General features: G+C 40.9%; 1 protein-coding gene across 1 annotated transcript in view; it reads left to right on the top strand.

Moving 5' to 3' along the window:
* Positions 1-13,996: 13,996 nt before the first annotated feature.
* Positions 13,997-21,265, top strand: part of RORA (RAR related orphan receptor A) — a 103,590-nt gene continuing 96,321 nt past the window's right edge. The window contains exon 1 of the mRNA XM_082619829.1: positions 13,997-14,097. Within this exon, the coding sequence (XP_082475955.1) occupies positions 14,067-14,097 (31 nt within the window). The 5' untranslated portion in view covers positions 13,997-14,066. The remainder of the gene's footprint in view (positions 14,098-21,265) is intronic.

Below are 21,265 nucleotides of genomic sequence, written 5' to 3'. Positions count from 1 at the left end.
TAGCAATTATTTATACTACTTTGATAACAGTTCTAACTTAGTGTCACTTAGATAAACATTTGCCTCACCTGTGAATATTCTGGAACCTGCACACCTTCTACTATTCTTAATGACAACTCTTGTTGTGTCAGCATGGGTAGGATGTTTTTAACTTTATTTTTCAAATATCTCACACAGTACCTCGTCCACAGTCTGTTCTCAGGAAATATCTGGTGATTATCTGAGATTTAAAAATAATTATCATGCACAAGCTACATTACAAATGAAACTTTCAAAGAACTGTACTTGTCTTTCATGTCATGTCCTGGAAAACGCTCCAGTGCTTTTGACACCTTAGTTTAAAAAAAAAAAAAAAAAAAGAAAGAAAGACCAAGTTGAGCATATCATTGAAAAATGATAAAAAAAAATTGTAAAGGGGCTGAAAATAGAACTCTTCATAGATATGAATTCCAAGTACATTGCTACTTTCCTATGGGATTATTTTGTTGATGGAAGAATTTGTAGCTCATAATTAGAAACTCATTAATTCATTCATTTGTTCCAACAATAGCATTTATTGAATGCCTTCTGGGCCCACCAGGGATGCACAGACCTATCAGACACAATCTCAGGAAACAGACATTTTGGCCAGAACTTGAAGGTTGCTGTGAGTCAGAGCCCAGTGGCCATATGTTAGAAGCATCTCCCCCCAGTTAAAACTGACGCTTAACATGAAACTAGCCTTGATTACATTAGAACGATCCCAAGTATTTCATGTTCTGGGAAGAAATCTGGAGAAGTGGTGTCATAATGTTTTCCTGTTCCCTGACAAGTCATTCAGTAGCCCTGTCCAAGATCATTTAAAATAGCATGGAAATAATCAGAAGTGATGTCCCTCTGTGGAAAACACTTGGAGGATGCCTGTCAGCAAATAATGTTTTAAACTCTAGGTTTAATTTAGGCCTGTGGTTAGGTTCCTTATAAGAATTTATGTGTTGAAAAAATGTCATCTCAAGAAAAGTTAATATGAATCTAATTTAGGAAACAATGAAAGTTTCATATAAAATAATGATTATTGATCCTGAGGTTTTACTATCTGTTCTGCTTTGTAATCAAATACACAGTTAACATCTCTCCCTCCCTACCATTAGCTTGCTTTGCCAGTGAATCATCATGCTTTGCATCTACTAAAGACCAACAATCTTAGTGTCACTTAGTCTTATCTGATCATCATAATTTTATAAGGCAATCCTCTGTATAAATTTTGAGTGATGTAACCATTGTATTGTTTATGCAATTTCTTTTCCACAGGACCTGAGCATTTACTTTGTTAGCCTTGGTTACACTCAAAAGGATTGTGATGATTTTATAGAAATTGTTGATTTTTATTGCCTTGAAATCTTAAGGGAGGTAACAGTTCTTTGCAAGAAAACATTTCAGGCAGAATCATGGTATGGTTATTAATTAAATTTAATTCTTTGTTTTTTCAGTAGTGTTTGAAAGAGAAAAAAATCTTGTTTCCAAAGAATACAAACTCTGTGTTATTGCAGAGTGACTTTCAAACGTTCAGAAAATATTTTTGAAATGGAGTACATAAATCATCAGTTGCTATGAAGATATATTCATAGTATATAGTGTACATAACCTTTGATCTTAAAGAGTGTGGCTTGATGGAGTGCAAAAACTTCTAAAGTGAAAGATTGTCTTAACTATTGGAGTCCCATGAGTTCATAAAACCAAATACATGAAGAGTTGATAGTATGTAGATGGCTAAATAAACTTTCTGTTCATAGTGTTCATCAGTGTATTTTATACTGCTCATATAGTTAGAAAAGTCTAGTCGTGGTTCATAAACCATTCCAATCCAGTGACTTGGATATCAACAGATACTAATGTTTTCAGGTTTATTGTCTGACTTTGAAGGCTTAAATTTTTTTTTTGAAATATGGGCATTCTTTTTCCAATTTTACAGGTGAGAAAACTGAGGCCCAAGGAATATAAGTAACTTGTCACCAGTTACACAACCACTAGGTATTAGAACTGGGATGGTAAGACAAATTTTCCAACTCCAATTCTAGTGCTCTTTCCACCATACATGCTGCTTTCAAAGAAGCATTCGTTTATTCAACAAATATTTATCCAACGTGTAGTGTATACCAGGCAATGTGCTCAGCCTTCATGTTACAAGAGGTACAAAGGCGAATCCCTGCCTCTTAGAGTGTAAAGTCCAGTGAAGAAGATGGAAAAGAGAACAAATGATTACAAGAAACAAAACCAAAACAGTGTGAAGAATCAGGTTTACAGAAAGGGAAGAACAGGATGCCAATGGGAGCCCAAAGCTCATCTGATGGAGGCTAGCAGTTTGGACAAGACATCCTCAAGCCTGTGACATTTAAACTGAAACTGTAGGATGGCAAGATAGATAGATAGATAGATAGATAGACAGACACACAGATAGATAGATGGCAGAGTTGATTCACATTATTGGCAGATTCTGTATTTGCATATTTGCCTACTCACCAAAATTTATTTATAACCTCCAAATCAATACTTGCTGCCATTAACATTACTCAGCCATGAAAAGAATGAAATAATGCCATTTGCAGCAACATGAATGGACCTAGAGAATATTATACTAAGTGAAGTAAGTCAGACAAAGACAGATACTTTATGATATCACTTATATGTGGAATCTAAGTAAAACAAATGAAACTATATACAAAATATAAACAGACTCACAGACATAGTGAACCAACTTTCCCAAAGGGGAGTGGGAGGGGGGGATTAGGGTATGGGATTAACAGAAACTACTATACATAAAATAGGTAAGCAACAAGTATTTACTGTATAGCACAGGGAACTATATTCAAGACCTTGTAATAATCTATAATGGAAAAATAATCCAAAATAATATATAACTGAATCACTTTGCTATACACCTGAAACTAACACAATATTGTAAATCAACTATAATGTAAATCGATTGTACTTCAACTATAAAAAAAATTACTGGCTGCCTTTCTCACACTTAGGCAAGCGCAAAGCATCCTGACACACATGTTCCCAGCTGAGGTTGGTTGAGGCAATGTTCTGCCTTCTTGTTTCAGGTCTCATACTGTAAACAAGTGTCCTTTTCACAGTCTATTTAGTGCCACATTTTCCTAATTTGTGTGCTTTTTGTTGGTAATATTGCTGTTTAAAGTAGCCCCCAAGCATAGTGGTAAAGTGCTGGCTAGTGTTCCTAAGTGTGATGTGCGTTACAGAGCAAATACGTGTTAGATAAGCTTTGTTCATTGCTGTTGGCTGTCGGTTCAGTGTTTTGTCTGTTTGTTTGTTTTGGCTGCATTGGGTCTTCGTTCCCATTACTAGATATTTACCCAAGTAAAATATAAACTTATGTTCTGGGCTTCCCTGGTGGCGCAGTGGTTGAGAGTCCGCCTGCCGATGCAGGGGACACGGGTTTGTGCCCCGGTCCAGGAAGATCCCACATGCCGCAGAGCGGCTGGGCCCGTGAGCCATGGCCGCTGAGCCTGCGCGTCCGGAGCCTGTGCTCCGCAACGGGAGAGGCCCCAGCAGTGAGAGGCCCGTGTACCGCAAAAAACAAAACAAAACAAAACAAAACAAAACAAAAAAACTCATGTTCACACAAAAAACCTGTACATGAATGTTCATAGCCACTTGGTTTGTGATTGCTGAGGAATGGAAACAACCTAAATGTCCTTCAATCAGGGAATGAGTAAACTGCAGACTGGAATACTACTGAACTACAGAAAGTAACAAATTATTGATTTGCTCTTGGAGTGTATATGAAATGCATTGTGCTAAGTAAAGAAACCAGAGTCAAAGGGCTACATTAATATATTTTTCCATTTAAATGATATTCTTTAAAGGCTAAACTATAGGGATAGAAGAGACAGATCTGTGGTTACCAGGGTTTGGAGAAGGTGAATAAGTTGGCTACAGAAGGACACAAAAGAATTTGGGAGGAGAGGGAGATGGAACTCTTTCATATCTTGATTGTGTTGGTCATTATGAAATTAAAAACCTTTGTCAAAATTCGCAGACCTGTTCACTAAGAAGAGTGAGTTTGGCTGTATGTAAATTATAGTTTGATAAGAAATGAAAAAAAACTGAGGTCTGAAGGATGAATCAAGATACAATTCCTCTAGTTTGCCACAGTAACATCAGAAAATACTATTAAAACGTATTTTACTACAGTTCTCATTGATAAAACACTGTTAGTGTAAAATAAACACTATGTAGTAATTTATGTTACACCATAACTGAGCAGTGGATACAATGAACATAAAAAACATGTTTTCTTTGCTGTTTTGTGGTGCTTAAATTTAATGTGGTTCTTACTGATTTACAGGAAGTATTTTCTTACTGTTTTTTGACAAGCGGTGAAATCTGCAAACTATACTATAACTCTAATATTAAGTATATGCATTACTCATAAGAGAACAAAACTTTCCTTTGACTTGAATTACCCAGTGAAATGGCATATTGTCCCTGGGATAATAGATAAAATACAAAAAGAGAAAAAATATAATATCACTTATCTTGCTTAAATATGATTATTTAATGATAGGCAACTGTCAGACATGGGCGGTTTAGCTGCTCACATCCTTGGAATCAGGAGGACCTACCACATGACCTCTCTGAGTGTCTTGCAATTCTGATATGTCCTTTTAAAATTTTTTCCTCGTTTACCATGGCTCTGCCACATTATCTCTGTTATATTTCAAGGAGCAAATATGTGGTAAAGTAAAAAAAATTACTTTATATTTTACTTAAGATGTGTTGTCAAAACATCTTGAGGCTATGTATGTACTATGTCTTTGTATAAATAACGAGGCCATGCATGACTACAGTCACTTAAAAAATGTAGACAATGATTTATTCAAAGTGTATTGAAAATTAAGTAGCTCTGCTTATTATACTATGGAAGCCATTTATTGGGTGATTTAAATAGGTGAAAGAAATGCTATATTATATGACATGTTGCAAAAACTATTTATGAAAAGAGCAGCCGTGATACAATTTGGAAAAGTAAAAACAGTGACTATCTCTCTTGTGCTTTTCCTGTAGAAGAGGATGAAGTATAAAATTATTATTTTTGTGTTTCTAACAGACTTGTTACTTTGTTTGGAGTCTTTTAGAAACACCAGCTTTGGCTTTTGTAAGTTGTTAGTTTCCTCCTATTCCTATGTCACATTCTGTTGCCAGTATTTAGAGTTGTTTATTCCAAAAGTGCAAAGAATTCCCCTCAAGAGTTAATGTGTAGCAAGTGTTTATTAAATGGACAAATGACAACATTGTTTTCAAACAGGGTAATTACAACGGTGTACAGTATGTTTCTTCATTAGTAAGTAATTAAATAATTTACTAAATTGTGCAATAATTCATAATGACACATGCTAACCCCGCTCAATTATGAGAGCTAGTGATAAAATAATTTCTTGCACGCATGCCTAAATTTTATTAGAGTAGTCAACTTTGATTCCTGAAGAAGTCAGCTTGCCTTTTTCAAAATACTGAGTAGTGCACAATTCAAAGAAAATTCAGAAAATGCTTGAGGGTCATAACGTAGTTGTTAAGAGTGCCTACCCTAGATTCAGTTCACCTGGGTTTTCCTTATGGTTCCTTGTGTTCTTGGACAAGTTACTTAATTTATCTGTGCGTCAGTTTCCTCACCTACAAAAGAGAGTTTTGAGTGAATTCAGTGTTAAAAAACACCTGCCACAGAGTACGTTCCAAGGAATTGTGAAGCAATAGGTGAGGTAAAAGCAAGAACAGCAGCAGTGTGATACAAGTATTGGAAACCCATTTTGATTTCAGAAAATCATCTTTGTGGGACACAAGGTTTAACTGGAATACTCAAAATCTCATGTGAATTTTGGAGCCTCTGAATGGAATGCCTAATTTAATGAACCTCCATCTTACAAAATGTAGGAATCCTTTTTTTTAATTCAAGAGAAAAGTATTGATTTTTTTTTTTTTTTTTTTTTTTTTTTTGCGGTACATGGGCCTCTCACTGTTGTGGCCTCTCCCGTTGCGGAGCACAGGCTCCGGACGCACAGGCTCAGCGGCCATGGCTCACGGGCCCAGCCGCTCCACGGCATGTGGGATCCCCCCGGACCGGAGCACGAACCCGCGTCCCCTGCATCGGCAGGCGGACTCCCAACCACTGCTCCACCAGGGAAGCCCAGTATTGATTTTTTAATGTGAATCTAATATATTTAGAAGAAATTAACATTTTTTATGAAAACAGAAAGATACATCCAAGTCTGTTCTTGTTTCAGTCCTCACAGCATACTTCCTCAGTGCAGGACTGGACATAAATAGTAAGTGTACTTCTGAGGGCAGAGAATAGACTTCTGACCCAACAGCCCAATGAGTTCCATCCTATGAGCTGGAGCTTAAATGTGAGCCTCAAAACCATTATTGACATGTGGCACAACTGTCTGAAATGTCAATAGTTATAAAATGAGTATTTCATAATGCATAATAATTGATTACTTTGCTTGACTGAACAGAAGCATATTTTCTCTGTGAAAGCAAAATAATGCCAACATTTTCTCCTGGGACACTCCTAGCTGCAAGACTCGGATTTCCCAGTGAAGCCCACGTTACGCTGTGGTCCTTGATCATGCGTGACAAAAATAGGGAAAACCATCTGTAACTACTTATCTTCTCCCCATTATTTGAAAATATATATTTTAAGAGTTCTTTAAAAATAACATATCACCTCTATATGAAGCATCTGTATTAATAGAACTGTCTCACATCATTTTCAGAACCGAAATGGATGAGATACGAAATCAAATAACATTCAATTTACCTAGTTCCTCTTAAAATGCTCTGCTTAGCTTTTCACTCTGATGAAATAACACCCATTTCCAGTTTTATTCTTCCTGGGTGTGCTGTGATGTGGAACTCTTTTGCTCTATGTGTTTTATTAAGTGTAATTTAACTTTATGACTATCAAACCAACTATTAATCCTTAGAATAAGACTATGAAATAGGCAAGCTGCAAAGAGATTTACTTTCTAAAGCACAGTTCCCTTCTTCTGCCCTCAATTCTTTTTTCAAAACTCATTCTCTGACTGTGTATACTTTGCAAAGCTCTGTACTAGGCACTTCGAAGGCAAGTGAAAGAAATAGCTACAACCTATATTCTGAGCTTTCTCCCCTCCTTATCTATATGTACTTCATGATATACTCTAAACCATCACTACTAGTTGTTTCTTAAGTTAAAAATGCCTTTTCTATCTCTGTTCTTTTACCTGTGTTCTGCCCTCCTTCTAAGATGTCCTTTTGCCCTTTATTCCTTTTCCTATCCACTAAAATTTGATTTGTCTTTCAATGTCTAGTTCAAGTGGTACCTCCTCCGTGAAATCCTTCTGCTCATAAAGTATAAGATTAACCCTGCACAGAGTAACCTCTCTTACTCTTGGCTCACATAGCACCTTACTTAGAGTATGTGTCACACATTCTGCCTTATATTATAAGCATTGAATTCATTTTCCTACTAGATTGCAAACTCCTTGAGGGAAGGTCTAACATCTTACTCTTTTTCCTTTCCTCTCCATGTCCCAGCACAGTGTAATGCACAGTTGTTTGTCATTGTTCATTGGATGGGAGCTTGCATTCTTACAGGAAACAAGACATAAAAAAGCCTGCACTCTTATAGAAAATAATACATTTTAAAAAGAGGCCGCTTATGCCAAGGGGTAATTTAATATTTATTCATCTTTGTATTCCCAGTACCTAGCAGGTACTTAATAAATGCTTACTACACACACACACACACGCACGCGCGTGCCCACACACATGCACACACATGCACACACACACATTTCAAAACTGTAGAAAGCTTATCAAAAGTGCATGCTGATAATCATGTCAACACATCTTTATTAAGGTCAATAATTTTTGCCAGGCATAGGATCTGCGTGTATAACAATGTGGGAATGGTGATGGTATTTCCACTTGTAAGTCTACTAAGAGATAATCACTGTGTCCTTTCTTTAAATTGTTTCATTTAATCCTCCCAGTGTGCCTACAAGGTTCTATTATCCTTCCTTCACATACGAGGAAACAAAGATTTGCTCAAGGTCATTCAGCTAGTGAGTAGGATAAAGGTTGGTTTGGAGCCCAGTTTTGTCTAATGCCAGAGCTCACGGTAGCCTACCGTGGGGTTCAGTGAAACAAGGAAGGCTCCTTGGAGAAGGAAGTAGACATGGCACCCCAAAGAGGAAGGGATGAAGGTGTTTCTGAGAAGGGGCTGGGACATGGTCCTGAAAGTAGTCACGGGATGTTTGAGTTGCAGGAACCCTTTGAGGTCTGTTCCCATTTCTTCATTCTACAGGTCAGGGGCCTGACGGACTGAGAGGGGAAATAACTTGCCCAAGGTGACATAGAATGCTAGTGACAAGTGTGAAATTTGAACCCGGGGCTCCAGGTTCTGAGTTCACTTCTGCTACCCATATTCCTTTAACTTAAAAAAGAAAAGAAACATCATTTCCTACGCTCTTTACAACAGCCAAGACACAGAAACAACCTAAATGTCCATCAACAGATGAATGGATAAAGAAGATGTGGTGTACATATATACGATGGACTATTACTCAGCCATAAAAAAGAATGAAATAATGTCATTTGCAGCAATATGGATGGACCTAGAGATTATCATACTAAGTGAAGTAAGTCAGACAGAGAAAGACAAATATACGATATCACTTACACGTGGAACCTAAAATATGAAACAAATGAACTTATTTACAAAATAGAAGCAGACACAGATAGAGAGCAGATTTGCAGTTGCCAAGAAGCAAAGGGGTGGAGGAGGGATGGATTGGGAGTTTGGGATTAGCAGATGCAAATTATTATACATAGAATAGATAAACAACAAGGCCCTACTTTATAGCACAGGGAACTATATTCAATATCCTGTAGTAAACCATAGTGGAAAAGAATATGAAAAAGAATATATATTGTGTATCTATATATATATACACATATATATGACTGAATCACTGTGCTGTACGGCAGAAACTAACACATTGTAAATCAACTATACTTCAATAAAATAAAGAAAAATCATTTCCCGAATGCCTGTTCCACTGCCAGCTGTAGGAGTGGGGTTAGGACATCTCATGGGAACACCAGGGATGGCAGCTCCTCTGGCCTCGGAGGTGAGTCTCCTTCCTTGCCGCCTTGGCAGGTGTGTGTGTAGTGAGGCACCTCCCACATACCTATTCTATGGGGGTTGCTTGGGTCTGAATGCCTGTGAACTTTACCCTTTCCCTCCTTGTGATGGTTACAAAACATCTGCCAGTTCTTGAATTGCCTAATAGATGTATGAGATATGTGGTTCCAGAAGTTCTTCACCATTGTCTCAATGCAGCCAAATCTTTCACCTCTAACATCCCATTACACTGACAGCCACACTAATGATTTGCAGCCATCTATCAACTGTGAGGGGTGAAGTGCCGTACAAACATCCTTTCAACGGGTGACCAGCCAGACACTGCCTTTCTTTAGGAAAGTTCAGACTCAGGGAACTGACTTCTATATAGTTTTCAGAGCCAAGGTCAGCTGATTAGGGAGCTTCCCAAGATCAGAGCTGTTGTCTTGTTCTTGTTTGATTCTCCAGTATAGGGCCAGGAGCATAATAAGTATTCAGTAAATGTGCTTGGTAATGTGAAATATGTATGTGTGTGTGAGTGTGTGTGTAAAATTGAAGATGTCTCTTGCTATCAAAATATCATTCATTTCACTATATTTCATGGACTATGTATGTGCATACATACATGTACATTTCAATCTGGCATCTGTATTTGCTTTAAAATCATGAATAAAACAGGTTATATTAATCTGTTCATCCCCTCCCCCTTAACACACATAAATAGGAGGACCCCTCTGTCACCTTGGTCTTACCAGTATTATTCCATTTATAAATGTTTCTTTATGAGACATTGGCTCCTTCCAGACTCAAAACTAGGTAAGGCTGTGATCTACTGTAGGCAAGTTTGTGTCTACCCTGGAGCTTCCCAAGTAGTCTTGCTCAGAACTCTCTAAGTCTGACCCTGTTTGGTCTGTAGGAGACCCGGTCCCCTGGCTTTATGTCAGCCTGAATGGCCCAACTCCTACAGATCACAGTGCCATGGAGGCTAAGAATTCAGCTGAATCAAGCTGCCTAGGACCACATTAACCTTTCACTGATCCCTTTCTTGTTCAGTTAGGAAGAAGTTAGTTGAATTAGCAAGCTGCCACACACTGGAAAAAGAGAATCAGGGCCCAGGCGAGACAGAACCTCAGAGCCAAAATGCTCCCTCTCAGGTGCATCAGCCAACTTTGAAAACATTTTTGTACTGCGAGCCACCTGCCGATTCTGGAAAAGTTTGTCAACCCATTGTTTTGCCATTCTCCCCAATAGCACTCAGTGTGTGAGTCGGTGTGGTATACCGTGAGATCAGATTGTTTGGTAGAAAACCAAATGTACTTTCCTAAAGTCAAGGGTCATTTCTTTATTTAACCTCTGAAAGTGGGAAGATAGACACCAATTTACTGATTATACTCCAGTCTAGACCCCTGCAGAAATCCAGCAGGCTTTTCTCATAGGCATTTTGGAACAACCTGACATCGGTCATGTGCCTCCAATTCCTTGCTAAGTAACAGATCCAGTGTGAAACCCAGTACATAGGGACACCATGTGGGGCTTTCTCTAGAGGACTCTGAGTTGACTTACATGTGTTTTAAGTATGCAGTGTGTGCCTTCTTCTTCTGAGATTAGCCAACAGAAATATTTGACTTGTGAATGCATGTATGATATAATCCCATTCATGGTAAAGAGTTCCCATCCTGTTTAATTATCTTCATGTAAGCAATATTCTATTTATGGGTTTTTTTTTTTTCAGAACACTTGGTAAAAATTTTTCAAATGGAAAGAGTATACTTCTTAACACTGTTTTTCCCCCATAGCAGGCACTCCAGGAGTGTGTATTTAATGGAATCCAAATAATGATTCCTACATTTCAATATTTAGCCGGTAAAATTTTGCACTGAAATGTGCATCTTTTTGGGCTCCAGTTTAGTAGTATTGAAGGGAAATACAGATCCTTTCATTCCTGACTGATTTACTTGGTTGAGGACGTATAACTCTGTAGAAAAGTTGTATTCCAAGAGGTTTTAAAAAACCTCTTGTTTTTACTTTTGAAGTTTCACGAGAGCTTTGTGTTAATATAAAGAACACTAATATACCCTGGGTTAAAAGCTGTGTTGAAAATAAAAGAATACATTTATTAGAGGCATGTATTACAAATAGCATCTAGCCACACAGGAAAGTTACGACTTAATATCTGAAATTCTGTTGCTCATTAGTTGCAGGGTGAAAATGAAATACATTTCTAAAGGGCAAGGTCAATATTACATTATCCTGGAAATGTCTTTGTTGAATAAATGTGTAAATATTTCAAATAAGTATTGTGAGAACATATTTCTATTGGGGACGTATCTATAGGATGAATGATTCTTCTTGTAATTGCAGGAGCACATGTCATGTTACATGTCATTCCCAATTACCGATTTCATTTGAAATGGTCTGGAAATAAATACCAATTACTAGTAATGTAAGACTATTTACCTTGGAGTCAGATGTCTGACAGGCAGACCAAATGGATTTGGTCATTTTCAAGGCATTATTTTCTAAAGCAGCATGCTGTTTTAAAGTAACACTGAATTTTCAGAGTGGTATATCTGGGTTCGTTTGCAGCGAGTCTGGACAAACACCCCTATGAGCACGCACTCTCTGATGTTTTTCCATCCTTTAACAATACGAACGAAAGAAAATCGTATCCAGGACCTACCAACAGAACAGCTTGGCATTACCCATCCTTGTTAAAGTCGTTAGGATGAGGGAAACCAAGAACCAAATATGAAGGATAGTGTCAGTGTAGCTGAGGGGTGTTGCCTCACTGGGAGATGCAGTTGCATCATGGGAACGTGGTGTGACTTAATTTCATCATTATACACATCACAGTGGGTATGGTTGATTCATTTGAAACCCTTGTCCACTTCGCTATGGCTGCGCAGCTGAGTTAACATGGGTAGATCTTGACTCCACGCTTTTAGGATTTCTTATTTTTGTGGTTTTATTTGAGAAAAACTCTAAAGAAAAAAACTGTGTTGGGGGCCTCCCTGGTGGCGCAGTGGTTGAGAGTCCGCCTGCCGATGCAGGGGATACGGGTTCGTGCCCCGGTCTGGGAGGATCCCATATGCCGCGGAGCGGCTGGGCCCGTGAGCCATGGCCGCTGAGCCTGCGCGTCCGGAGCCTGTGCTCCGCAACGGGAGAGGCCACAACAGTGAGAGGCCCGCGTACAGCAAAAAAAAAAAAAAAAAAAAAAAAAAAAAAAAAAAGAAAAAAAAACTGTGTTGGGATGACTTCAGTTGAAATCAAACTTTTATAAAGCTGCAGCTTGATTTAATGTACGATGAATTTTTTTTTGACCTTCTAAATCAGAGCACTCTGTAAATTTTGCCTTGAAGGGGGATGCGGGGGTGGGAGTGTATGAATCCTAGTTTTTCCAGTGCTGATTGTCTGCATGTGTTTTAAATTATGGCCCAACTCAGAGTCAAGGACAACTCAGTTATTTGGGAAAAAATGTTAGGACTCTCCTTGTTTAACTACCATGAATACAACAACTAATAACCATCTAATATTTGCGTTGTAAATGGAGACACAGGCCATCAGAAAAGAAAGCAGAGTTGAAATTATGTGAAGGAACTGGAGTAGGTAACAAACTTGGCTTTTGATAATTTTTTCTGCTACACTCAATACTGTTGACAAGCCTGCCGAAATTTTAATAACACAGACTATGGGTATGTAAGCATCTGAAATTCATAGTAAAGAGATTCATGATAATAATATCATGATTTAAGTTTCCACAAGTCCAGTAAAAAGGATTAAGTTTGGAAGGAATTAGATCTTAGCTGCAAGTTAAAATTCACAGAGTTGACCTTTAGAGGTTGTTTGCTTTTTTGTTGCTGTTGGTTTTTTGTTTTTTGTTTTTCCTGTCCAAAGTACCACAACATCTCATTTTTAGGGTATGAAAACTAGAGCCTTTTCCACTTGTAGATGGGTTCTCTGGAGAGAATGGTGGATATATGGAAGAGCCTGGGAAATTAGTGGCTCACATCGGCTGGCGACAAGTTCATTTAGGTGATTCACACAGAGTTTTCTGCTCTCCTTCCAGGTATCAGTGGTCCTGGGGGAAGGGAGAGGTGTAAACCAGGACCTTAGGTGTCGGTGTGATGAGAAATATTATCGTCTGGGTGGGCGGAGTTCCCCCTTCCCAGGCCGAGCCTCCCAGGCTCTTACTGAGGAGGCGCTTACTCCACTCCCCAGCAGTCCGGATGAGTGCGTTCTCCACGGCCCCCGGAGGGGGCTCTACCTTCCGAATAAAGCTGGGGCGATCTGGGAAATTGGAAGTGAGGGTGACTACAACACACCTCCCCCCGCCAGACCGAACAAACCCCTCTTTTCCGCCAACGGGTTGGCACAGTTATCACCCCTGGGAGATGCGGAAAGAGAGCAGGAAAGTAGCGTCGGGTTGCGCCCCTCTAGCCCAAGGGGTGCGGGAGAAAGTAGACGCGTGATCTTCCGGGCGCTGCACGCAGAAAGCGCCCGGGCGGCCACAGGTGCCCAGGGAGGCGAGCAGAAGGCCGGGGGCCCGGGTGCGGGCCGGGGGCGCGGGAGGGCAGCGCCAGCGCGGGTGCGCCTGGGAGCCGCCGCCGCTCACCTGCCCGGGGGGGCGGGGCGGGGCGCGGCGCTGGAGCGCCCCCGCCTCCTGCCGCCCGCCTCCCGCCCGGGGAGGAAGCGGAGGGGCGCGGTGTAAACAGAGCGGCGGCCGTGATGTCAGCCGGTCACATGGAGCCTCTTATGGCTCGGGATGGCTCTCGGCGGACGGGCAGCTGCGGCAGCTGCTGCTGTGGCTCAGGCGGCGGCGGCGCGGCGGCGGCGGCAGAGGGGGCTCCGGGGTCGGACCATCCGCTCTCCCTGCGCTCTCCGCACCGCGGCTTAAATGATGTATTTTGTGATCGCAGCGATGAAAGGTGAGCCCGGGCGCCCCGCCGGGGCCGGGTGGGCTGGCTGCTCCGGGGGGCGGGGAGGCGGGCGCGCAGGGGGAGGGGTGGGCGCGCCTGCCCGAGCGCACGTACTGCCCAGGGCTGGGCGCTGGAGCCCCGCCAGGGCTTTTTGGGCCCCTGCAGGGCGCCCCCTGAGCCAGGCCGCGGGATCTGCCTGCCTCCTGTCGGGGGCAAAGGCGCAGGGGCTGGACCCCCCCGTCTTCTGTCCCCTCCGGCTCCTGTCAGTCGCCCGGGTCCGCCTGGCACCCGGCGGGGCTCCCGGAAGAAAGTTTGCTGGGAGTCGCCGCGCTTCTGGCAGGGAGGGGAGGGTCTGAGGAGCTCGGAGGAAGCCAAGGGGCGCCCGCGACGGGTCCCCAGGGCCCGCACCCCGGACAGCTCCGGCCTACGTAGGGAAGGCGCCGCGGCCGGGTCGGGCCGAGCGTGCGCCCGGGCGCGGTGTCATTCCTGGGGACTGGTCAGCGCCCCGGGCCTTGCACCCTCCCCCCCGCCCCCCTCCGCCGCCCGGCGGCCCCGAGCGCCAGGGCGGCCGCCTGCAGGGGTAGTGCGGCCGGTCCGCGCTGCGTGCCCGCCGCGGCCGCTTCCGAAAGCGCGCAGGCCCGAGCGAGACGGGCTTCTGGAGCGTGCCAAGACTCCCTGGGCGGCAGCCGCAGCGCACCCTCACTTGATACTTTGGGTTGTGGATGGATGTGGGGAAGCAACTTCTCCCCCCCACAGGATTCGCGGGCAGTAGTGGAGGTTAGACGGCGGCGAGGGCCGGCGGGCGCGGGTTAGTCGCGGCCAGACCTCCTCGCCCGGCCTTCCTTCCTGATCCGAAGTCCTTTGCCGGGCTGGTGGCGGGATGGCAACGGGGACTGGTTGCAGAGAGGACTGGCTTCAGGTCTTCTCAGGTGAGGAGGAAAGAAACCATGGCAAGTCAGGGAAATTTCTAATGGGAAAGCCAAAGTTTGGAGGTGAGCAGGAACTCGCCTGCGCGGTCCGGACAAGCCGAGACACGCAAACAGCCCGAGAGAAAACTCAGCCCGCAGCCCTCCGCCGGCTCGTGCGCCAGCAGGTTCTTCGGGGCCGATAATCTGCCCGCGGACCCGGCCGCTGGGAGTGGGGATTTAGAGCCCCATCTGTTTGCGGCGCACAGGGCTCCCCTCATACGCAGCAGTTTTGCAGACCCAGACTGTCCTGCGGGTTCTGCCCATCCGTGCGGGCGCGGGGCGCTCGTTAAACGTTTGCTAAGGTTGAGGTTTTGTTGCAATCCTAGACGAAGGACACCAGTTCGGTATCTGCACTGGGTTTACTTTCGGATCACCGAGCTTTGCCTTTCTTCACTAGAGATTGGGTGGCATCTCTTTTATTAATTATTAACAGGCCGAAACGTACTGGACGCTAAGATGAGCTGCTTTAGATGAAATCTTTCTATACGACGTGCCCAGAGCAAATTTTTGTCTTTTCCCCGGTGGCTTGCGGGAAATGAAATTTAATCATTTTTAGAATATGTAACAGATAAAGGAAAGGGTAGGAGACCTCCACATTCTTAAGCACTTAACTTTTTTTTTCTTCCCAAAATGATTTTAAGATTTTCTTATCGACTTCTTATGTAGACGAAACGTATGCTCCTCCCCTCCCCCTCAAAAAAACTTTTATGCTATTTCCAGCGGTTCATTAATCCTGTAAGAGTAAAACGATTGAGATAGCCTTTGTAGTTAAGACATTTTCTTCCGTTTTTTTCTTTAAGGCGTGAAATAGATTTGGGGAGGTGTCAATGTTAGTCCTTATCTATTTTATTTAGTATGATTGGTGTCGACTGGGGAAGGGTGAGAAGCTGATACTATTTTCCCTAATGAACAGTAACCACCAAACAATAAGGAAAGTGCGTCTGAATGTTAATTTTGATGTTTCTGAGTACGTAGGCTTTTGCTTTTGTAGTTCTAGCACAAAATGAAGTTCCATACTATCCCTTAGTGATATAATCATGGGAATCACACCACCACTATATCCCCCAAAAGCTCTAGCCCACACATTTGTCTTGGAGTGACCTCTGGCTGCCAGAAGATAATAGATGCATAGTATTGTGCTTTGCGAAAAGTAGCTCAGATGTACTGGCAGTTCAGTTTTTCTATAAGCTCAGCTGCGGGGCTGGGGAGGGGGTGGTGGGGGGGAGGTGTAGAAATAAAATGCATCTAGACAATTAGAATATTTCATTCCCAATATCATAATATCCTGTGTCTTAGTGGGATTATCTTGCTTTGGAGCATATTTAAACTGAAGAAAAACAGTTTGTGGGAAAATAAGGAATGCTGTAAATGTTTCCGTATCAGATTTAAGGGGAAAAAAACTGGCCCAGAGTCATATTAAATACTTCCCTACTGCCTCTCAGCTTTAATAGTTAAATTGGTCCCATATGTAACAGAGTTTGTGTAATTAGGTTTTTTATACAAAACAGAAACACTCTTTACAATATAGTTTTTTGGTATGTGTATGCATGTGGCCAGGGGAGGAGAGAACAAGCCACCATAAAAGAGAAACATTCTCTTTGTTGGCTGATTTACTGATGTTTTTAAAACATCATTAAAGCAGGCCTTTTGAACTCACCAAAGAAGAAAATCCTTCCTCTGCCTTAGTTGTCAAATAAGTTTAGGCTTAAAGTGGGCTCATGCTTAGAAGTAATAAATCTTCATTTGAGCAACTCTAGTCTCATCCTTCAGTTTTGTTTTTGTTTAATTAACAACAGAATTCCAGTACCATTTGGATTGCTTCTTGAGCAAATGGAGAGAGCCAGAGATAACATTTATAATCAGGGGAGCACTTGTTCTACGCATCATAAAAGTGCTTTGGCCAAATGTCAGGCAGCAGCCAGTGCTGAAGGGAAATGCGAGCGCTTCATCAGTTTTAGTAGATTATACCCCCTTTGCTTCCTAGGAACGGAGCACTCAGCCTGTGTTCATGTAAATGGAGTTAAGGGAGTGAAGGGAGGCTTAAGGGGAATGAATGTCCCATCGTAGACTCTTCCCTCAGCACAATCCATGTGCAAACACAAGGCATGTTACTGCTTTGAAAATACTGTATATGTGGGTGATATGGGGTATTTCCAACTCTAGTAAATGTGATTTTATAGTTTTAAAGAATTTGGCCTTTCTCTTTCCCAATGAAATTTGAATTTTATCCCTCGTCTTATTTTAAGTACTGTGTCAGTGGTATCCCTTAGCTGGGATTTTTTTTCCATTTTCATGACCTTTGATGGGTAGGATTGGGAGAGGGTGATGGCTGGATCTTGGAGAGAGAAAACTCAAATGGCTATTTCAGACCCCAGAGTGCTTAGCAGGCAAGGAGAGGTCAGTTCTTTTAAAGACAAAGAGGATCTCTGAGTCCGTTTGTCCACTGGGTGAGGAGGGAGCTCGGACCTTCTATGAAGTAGAGAATATTTCAGAAGCACCATTTTCATGAGCAGTCTCTTGATTTTACATATTTCAATCACATCACTTTCAATTTATCATAAGTAAACCACTTTGCCCTCGATTTGAGTTGAGTACCATATAATTTCTTTAATGCTGCCCAGTTCTAAAATAATACAATTTCTAAACAGACTTAGTCCTTTAAATATATATATGATTTAAATATTAGGGCTTTTTTTTTTTTACTATCTAGTAGATATATTAGTAAATATATTAATAGTTCTTACTAGACTCCTTTTTCTACCAGCCTTTCCCTCCCAGCCAAGTGAATCACAATAAAATGGATGAGGTCAGCAAGTAGATAATTGCAAAGCATCAGCAGTAGCACCTAGCTACTTTGTAATTTGCTCTAGGGCACCTAAGAAAATAATATTCACAAATGACCATTTACTGGGAGAAAAAGTTACTGGATGGTTAGATAAATAGATAGATAGCTAGATCTGCAGAGGTAGAGTTGAGTTTTCTTAAAATCTTCTCAGCTTATTTTAGTGATCAATAAACCCCTTGTGTTGAACAAATCTATGAATACTTTGTCATAGAAATTTTCTGCATGGATTCTAAGTATTCACAGTGTTTATTAATAAGAAATCAAGCCTGCCTTAACCTATATATTTCATATTTATTAATTTAAAAAACCATAATTAGATGCTCAGAGTTAGCATTTATGTTTCTCTGCTTTAAAAATAATAATAATTTGGAGGGGTCCACCAGTGACAACACAGGTGTGAATTCACACTTGATATTATCTCAAAGACCACATATTGACCCTTTGAGGAATGATTTACTTGTTCTCTCTCCCTCCTCTAGCTCCTCCACCGAGGATACCTCCCTTCCACACCAGCCCTTGAGTCATGGCCTTAGAGATTTGCAATCAGAGATTTTTGTATCTGTCGGTATTGTCTGTGACATGATGGATCATGGTTTTTCTGTTCGTTGTCAGAGTGCTATATCCAGAAATAAGAGGTCTAAATAGACAGATACTAGCATATATTAGCCAACAGGCAAAACGCAAGAAAGCAGTTGAAATCTTTTGTTTCTGGATTTTCTAAGTGGCATTTGTTAGCCCTCATCATAATATAAGGAAGAAATATGATGACTTTAAAATCTTTGTATAAAAATTAATGTCAAACCTATTCCCTAAGTTTGCCAGCGATTTCATTTTTTGCTTTTGATTTCATTGCCTCTGAAATTTACTAAGCATTTCATAAACAAATAGCAGTTTGATGTTAATCTATATTTGTTTTTTGCTTTATGGTTTGCAGCCATTCTTGTCTCATTTAATCCTCCATGGGAAGTCACTGACACTGTCGTGGTTTTTAGTCGAAGAAACTGAGGCTCACAGAGGTTATGTGTTGGTTAGCCAAGCTTGACAAGTGAAGCGAGGACTAGAGCCCTAATTTCTACTGTCTTCACGCTGCCTCCCCTGGAGGAAGCTGTGAAAATGTCCTGGATATAACTTAGTCTCTAGTTAGTGGAAATTATAACTCTGGCATTTATAAGGGAAAAAATAGATTCAATTATGTAATGCTTTGCTGAGCCTAATATCTTTAAATTACTATTTAATAAAATCAATTTGGTACAAATAGGGTTATTCTTATTTGCTTACCATTAGCTCTCTTCATCCACGATTTTCATTAAGTCTGCCTCTTGTAAGAGGATCTGAGTGAAATGTAAGCATTACTTTCCTAAAGAATATGGAATACTATGAAATGCAGCTAACCTGTGTAACCTAACTCCATTATGAGAGAATCGAGCTGGAGATTTATCTTTATGGTCCACTTAGCTTTAGGCAAAGGGAGCATTCACAAACGCATCTTCTAAATTTCATATCCCTTTATGGAGTAGAAAACTCATGAATCCTTGGGCTTGTGAGTGCTGTCCTGGTTGTTTCCATGACAGCTAACGGGCATGATCATGGGCGTATTCTTGAGAAATCTGTTGTCTTTTAGAAAATCAGAGTCAAAGTTTCCAAGTAGATAGATCTGCAAAAGCTCATTTCTCACTTGATGGGGGTTTATTTCTCTGGCAACTGGATTGAGTGGTCTTTGCCTGAAGGCAAATAAGCATCATTTCATAGAGTCTCAGGGAGAGCAGAAACCTAAAATGTCATTCAGATACACACCCTCTTGGCATTTGGTTCCTCTCCACAGCGTTCCTGGCAAATTGTCTGGTTATGCTTGAACACCTCCTATGATGGGGAGCTCACTATCATTAGAGGAAGCTTATTCCATCTTGAATAAGAAAATTCTTTTTATTTCAAGCATAAGTCTCTCTTTTATACTTTTAATCCCTTGATTCTGATCCTTTCTTTTGGGGCTGTGTACAATACGTTTAATCCATCTTTCATTTGAAAGATTGTCAGTTATTTGTAGACTAAGTATGAAACACACACACACACACACACACACTCAATCTTTGCTGTGCGTCTCCACTCCATTCTGTTCACAGTCAGCCTTCTAGCAACCTTGGTCATTTTTTTCCTCAAACACATTTCAGTTTGACTAGAACCTCTTGAATTTTTGTACCACAACCCGAGTCCTAGTTGTGATATGATTGACTCAGCACTTAACCCACCACGTAGTAAAGAGAAAAGAGCTTAAATTTTGTTTTAAATTTTTGAAGATTCATAAGCTAGGTTGTATCTTTTGAACGTCATGACTAGCCTTTGTGCTACCGTTGTGGTTTGTGAAAGTGGACCTTTGACCTACTTAGAAATACTTTTGGATGAACTGAAGTTGATATTAAATATCCAAGAAAATCAAAGATGTTGAAAAGATAATTAAAGGAACATGAGAAGCATTTCTGAGGTGTTTTTCGCCAAAGTAGTGTCCGAGCTGCAATAAGGCTGCCCTCTAGTGGTTACTTTCTCATGGAATGCTAAAAGCGGTAGCAGTGCCAATGAATTTCCCATCAGGCTAGTGGCGAAGGTCAAAGGTTGAAGTTATTTTCTCGATTGCTGTGGGACTTTCTACATCAGATTCAAAAGTGTAATTTATTGTTTTGCATGGTTACTAGAAATGCGTCTGTGGGAGAGATAATGAATGTTAAAAGTTTGCTTGGAAGGGAATTTTTTTTAAAGCTTAAAGTTGATTTATAAAATTCTGTTTGGCTCCATATTAAAGTTAAATATTTAAGTGAGATTTGGTTTGTGACCTTTGTGGTAATCCTTGATTTTTGTTGTTGTTGTTGTTTGGTTGTTTGTTTTTAGAATTTCAACCTCAATTCTATTGCCCTACCCTCGAATATTTTTAAAAAAGAGATTGTCAGTCATTTTGACCAGAGAAATCCAGCATTTTCCCTTTTTAAATCTAAAGCTTTTTTTTTTTCAAAAAAGGGAAACATTTAGAAAGAAGTAAACAATTGTAGCTCTTTTTGGCAATAAAGCAATTTTTCAATGGATGCAAAACTATTAACCCGCTGGTTTCTGAAGACTTAGGGTTAGAGCATTTTGTTCACTTAAGTATATACAATTTGCCAAAGAAATTGAGTATATGTTACAGAGGTTTTTAGAACATAATATCATTTATGTTTTAAAACAGTGCACAAAATAGAGATAAGCATTCGTTTGTGTAATTTTTAGGATAGTAGATAATACAAGTGAAATGTGTGCTTAGATTTCAGTGGTATATCGAGTGTGAAACTATTATGAAACAATCTGGTTTCTGTGTTGGAATCAAAGAAATAATTATTGA

Source organism: Mesoplodon mirus (genome assembly GCF_964341445.2).
Source record: "Mesoplodon mirus genome assembly, chromosome: 4".
Taxonomy (NCBI): Eukaryota; Metazoa; Chordata; class Mammalia; order Artiodactyla; family Ziphiidae; genus Mesoplodon; species Mesoplodon mirus.
The sequence above is the reverse complement of the archived record's forward strand: the minus strand, read 5'-3'. Positions and strand labels throughout refer to the sequence as shown.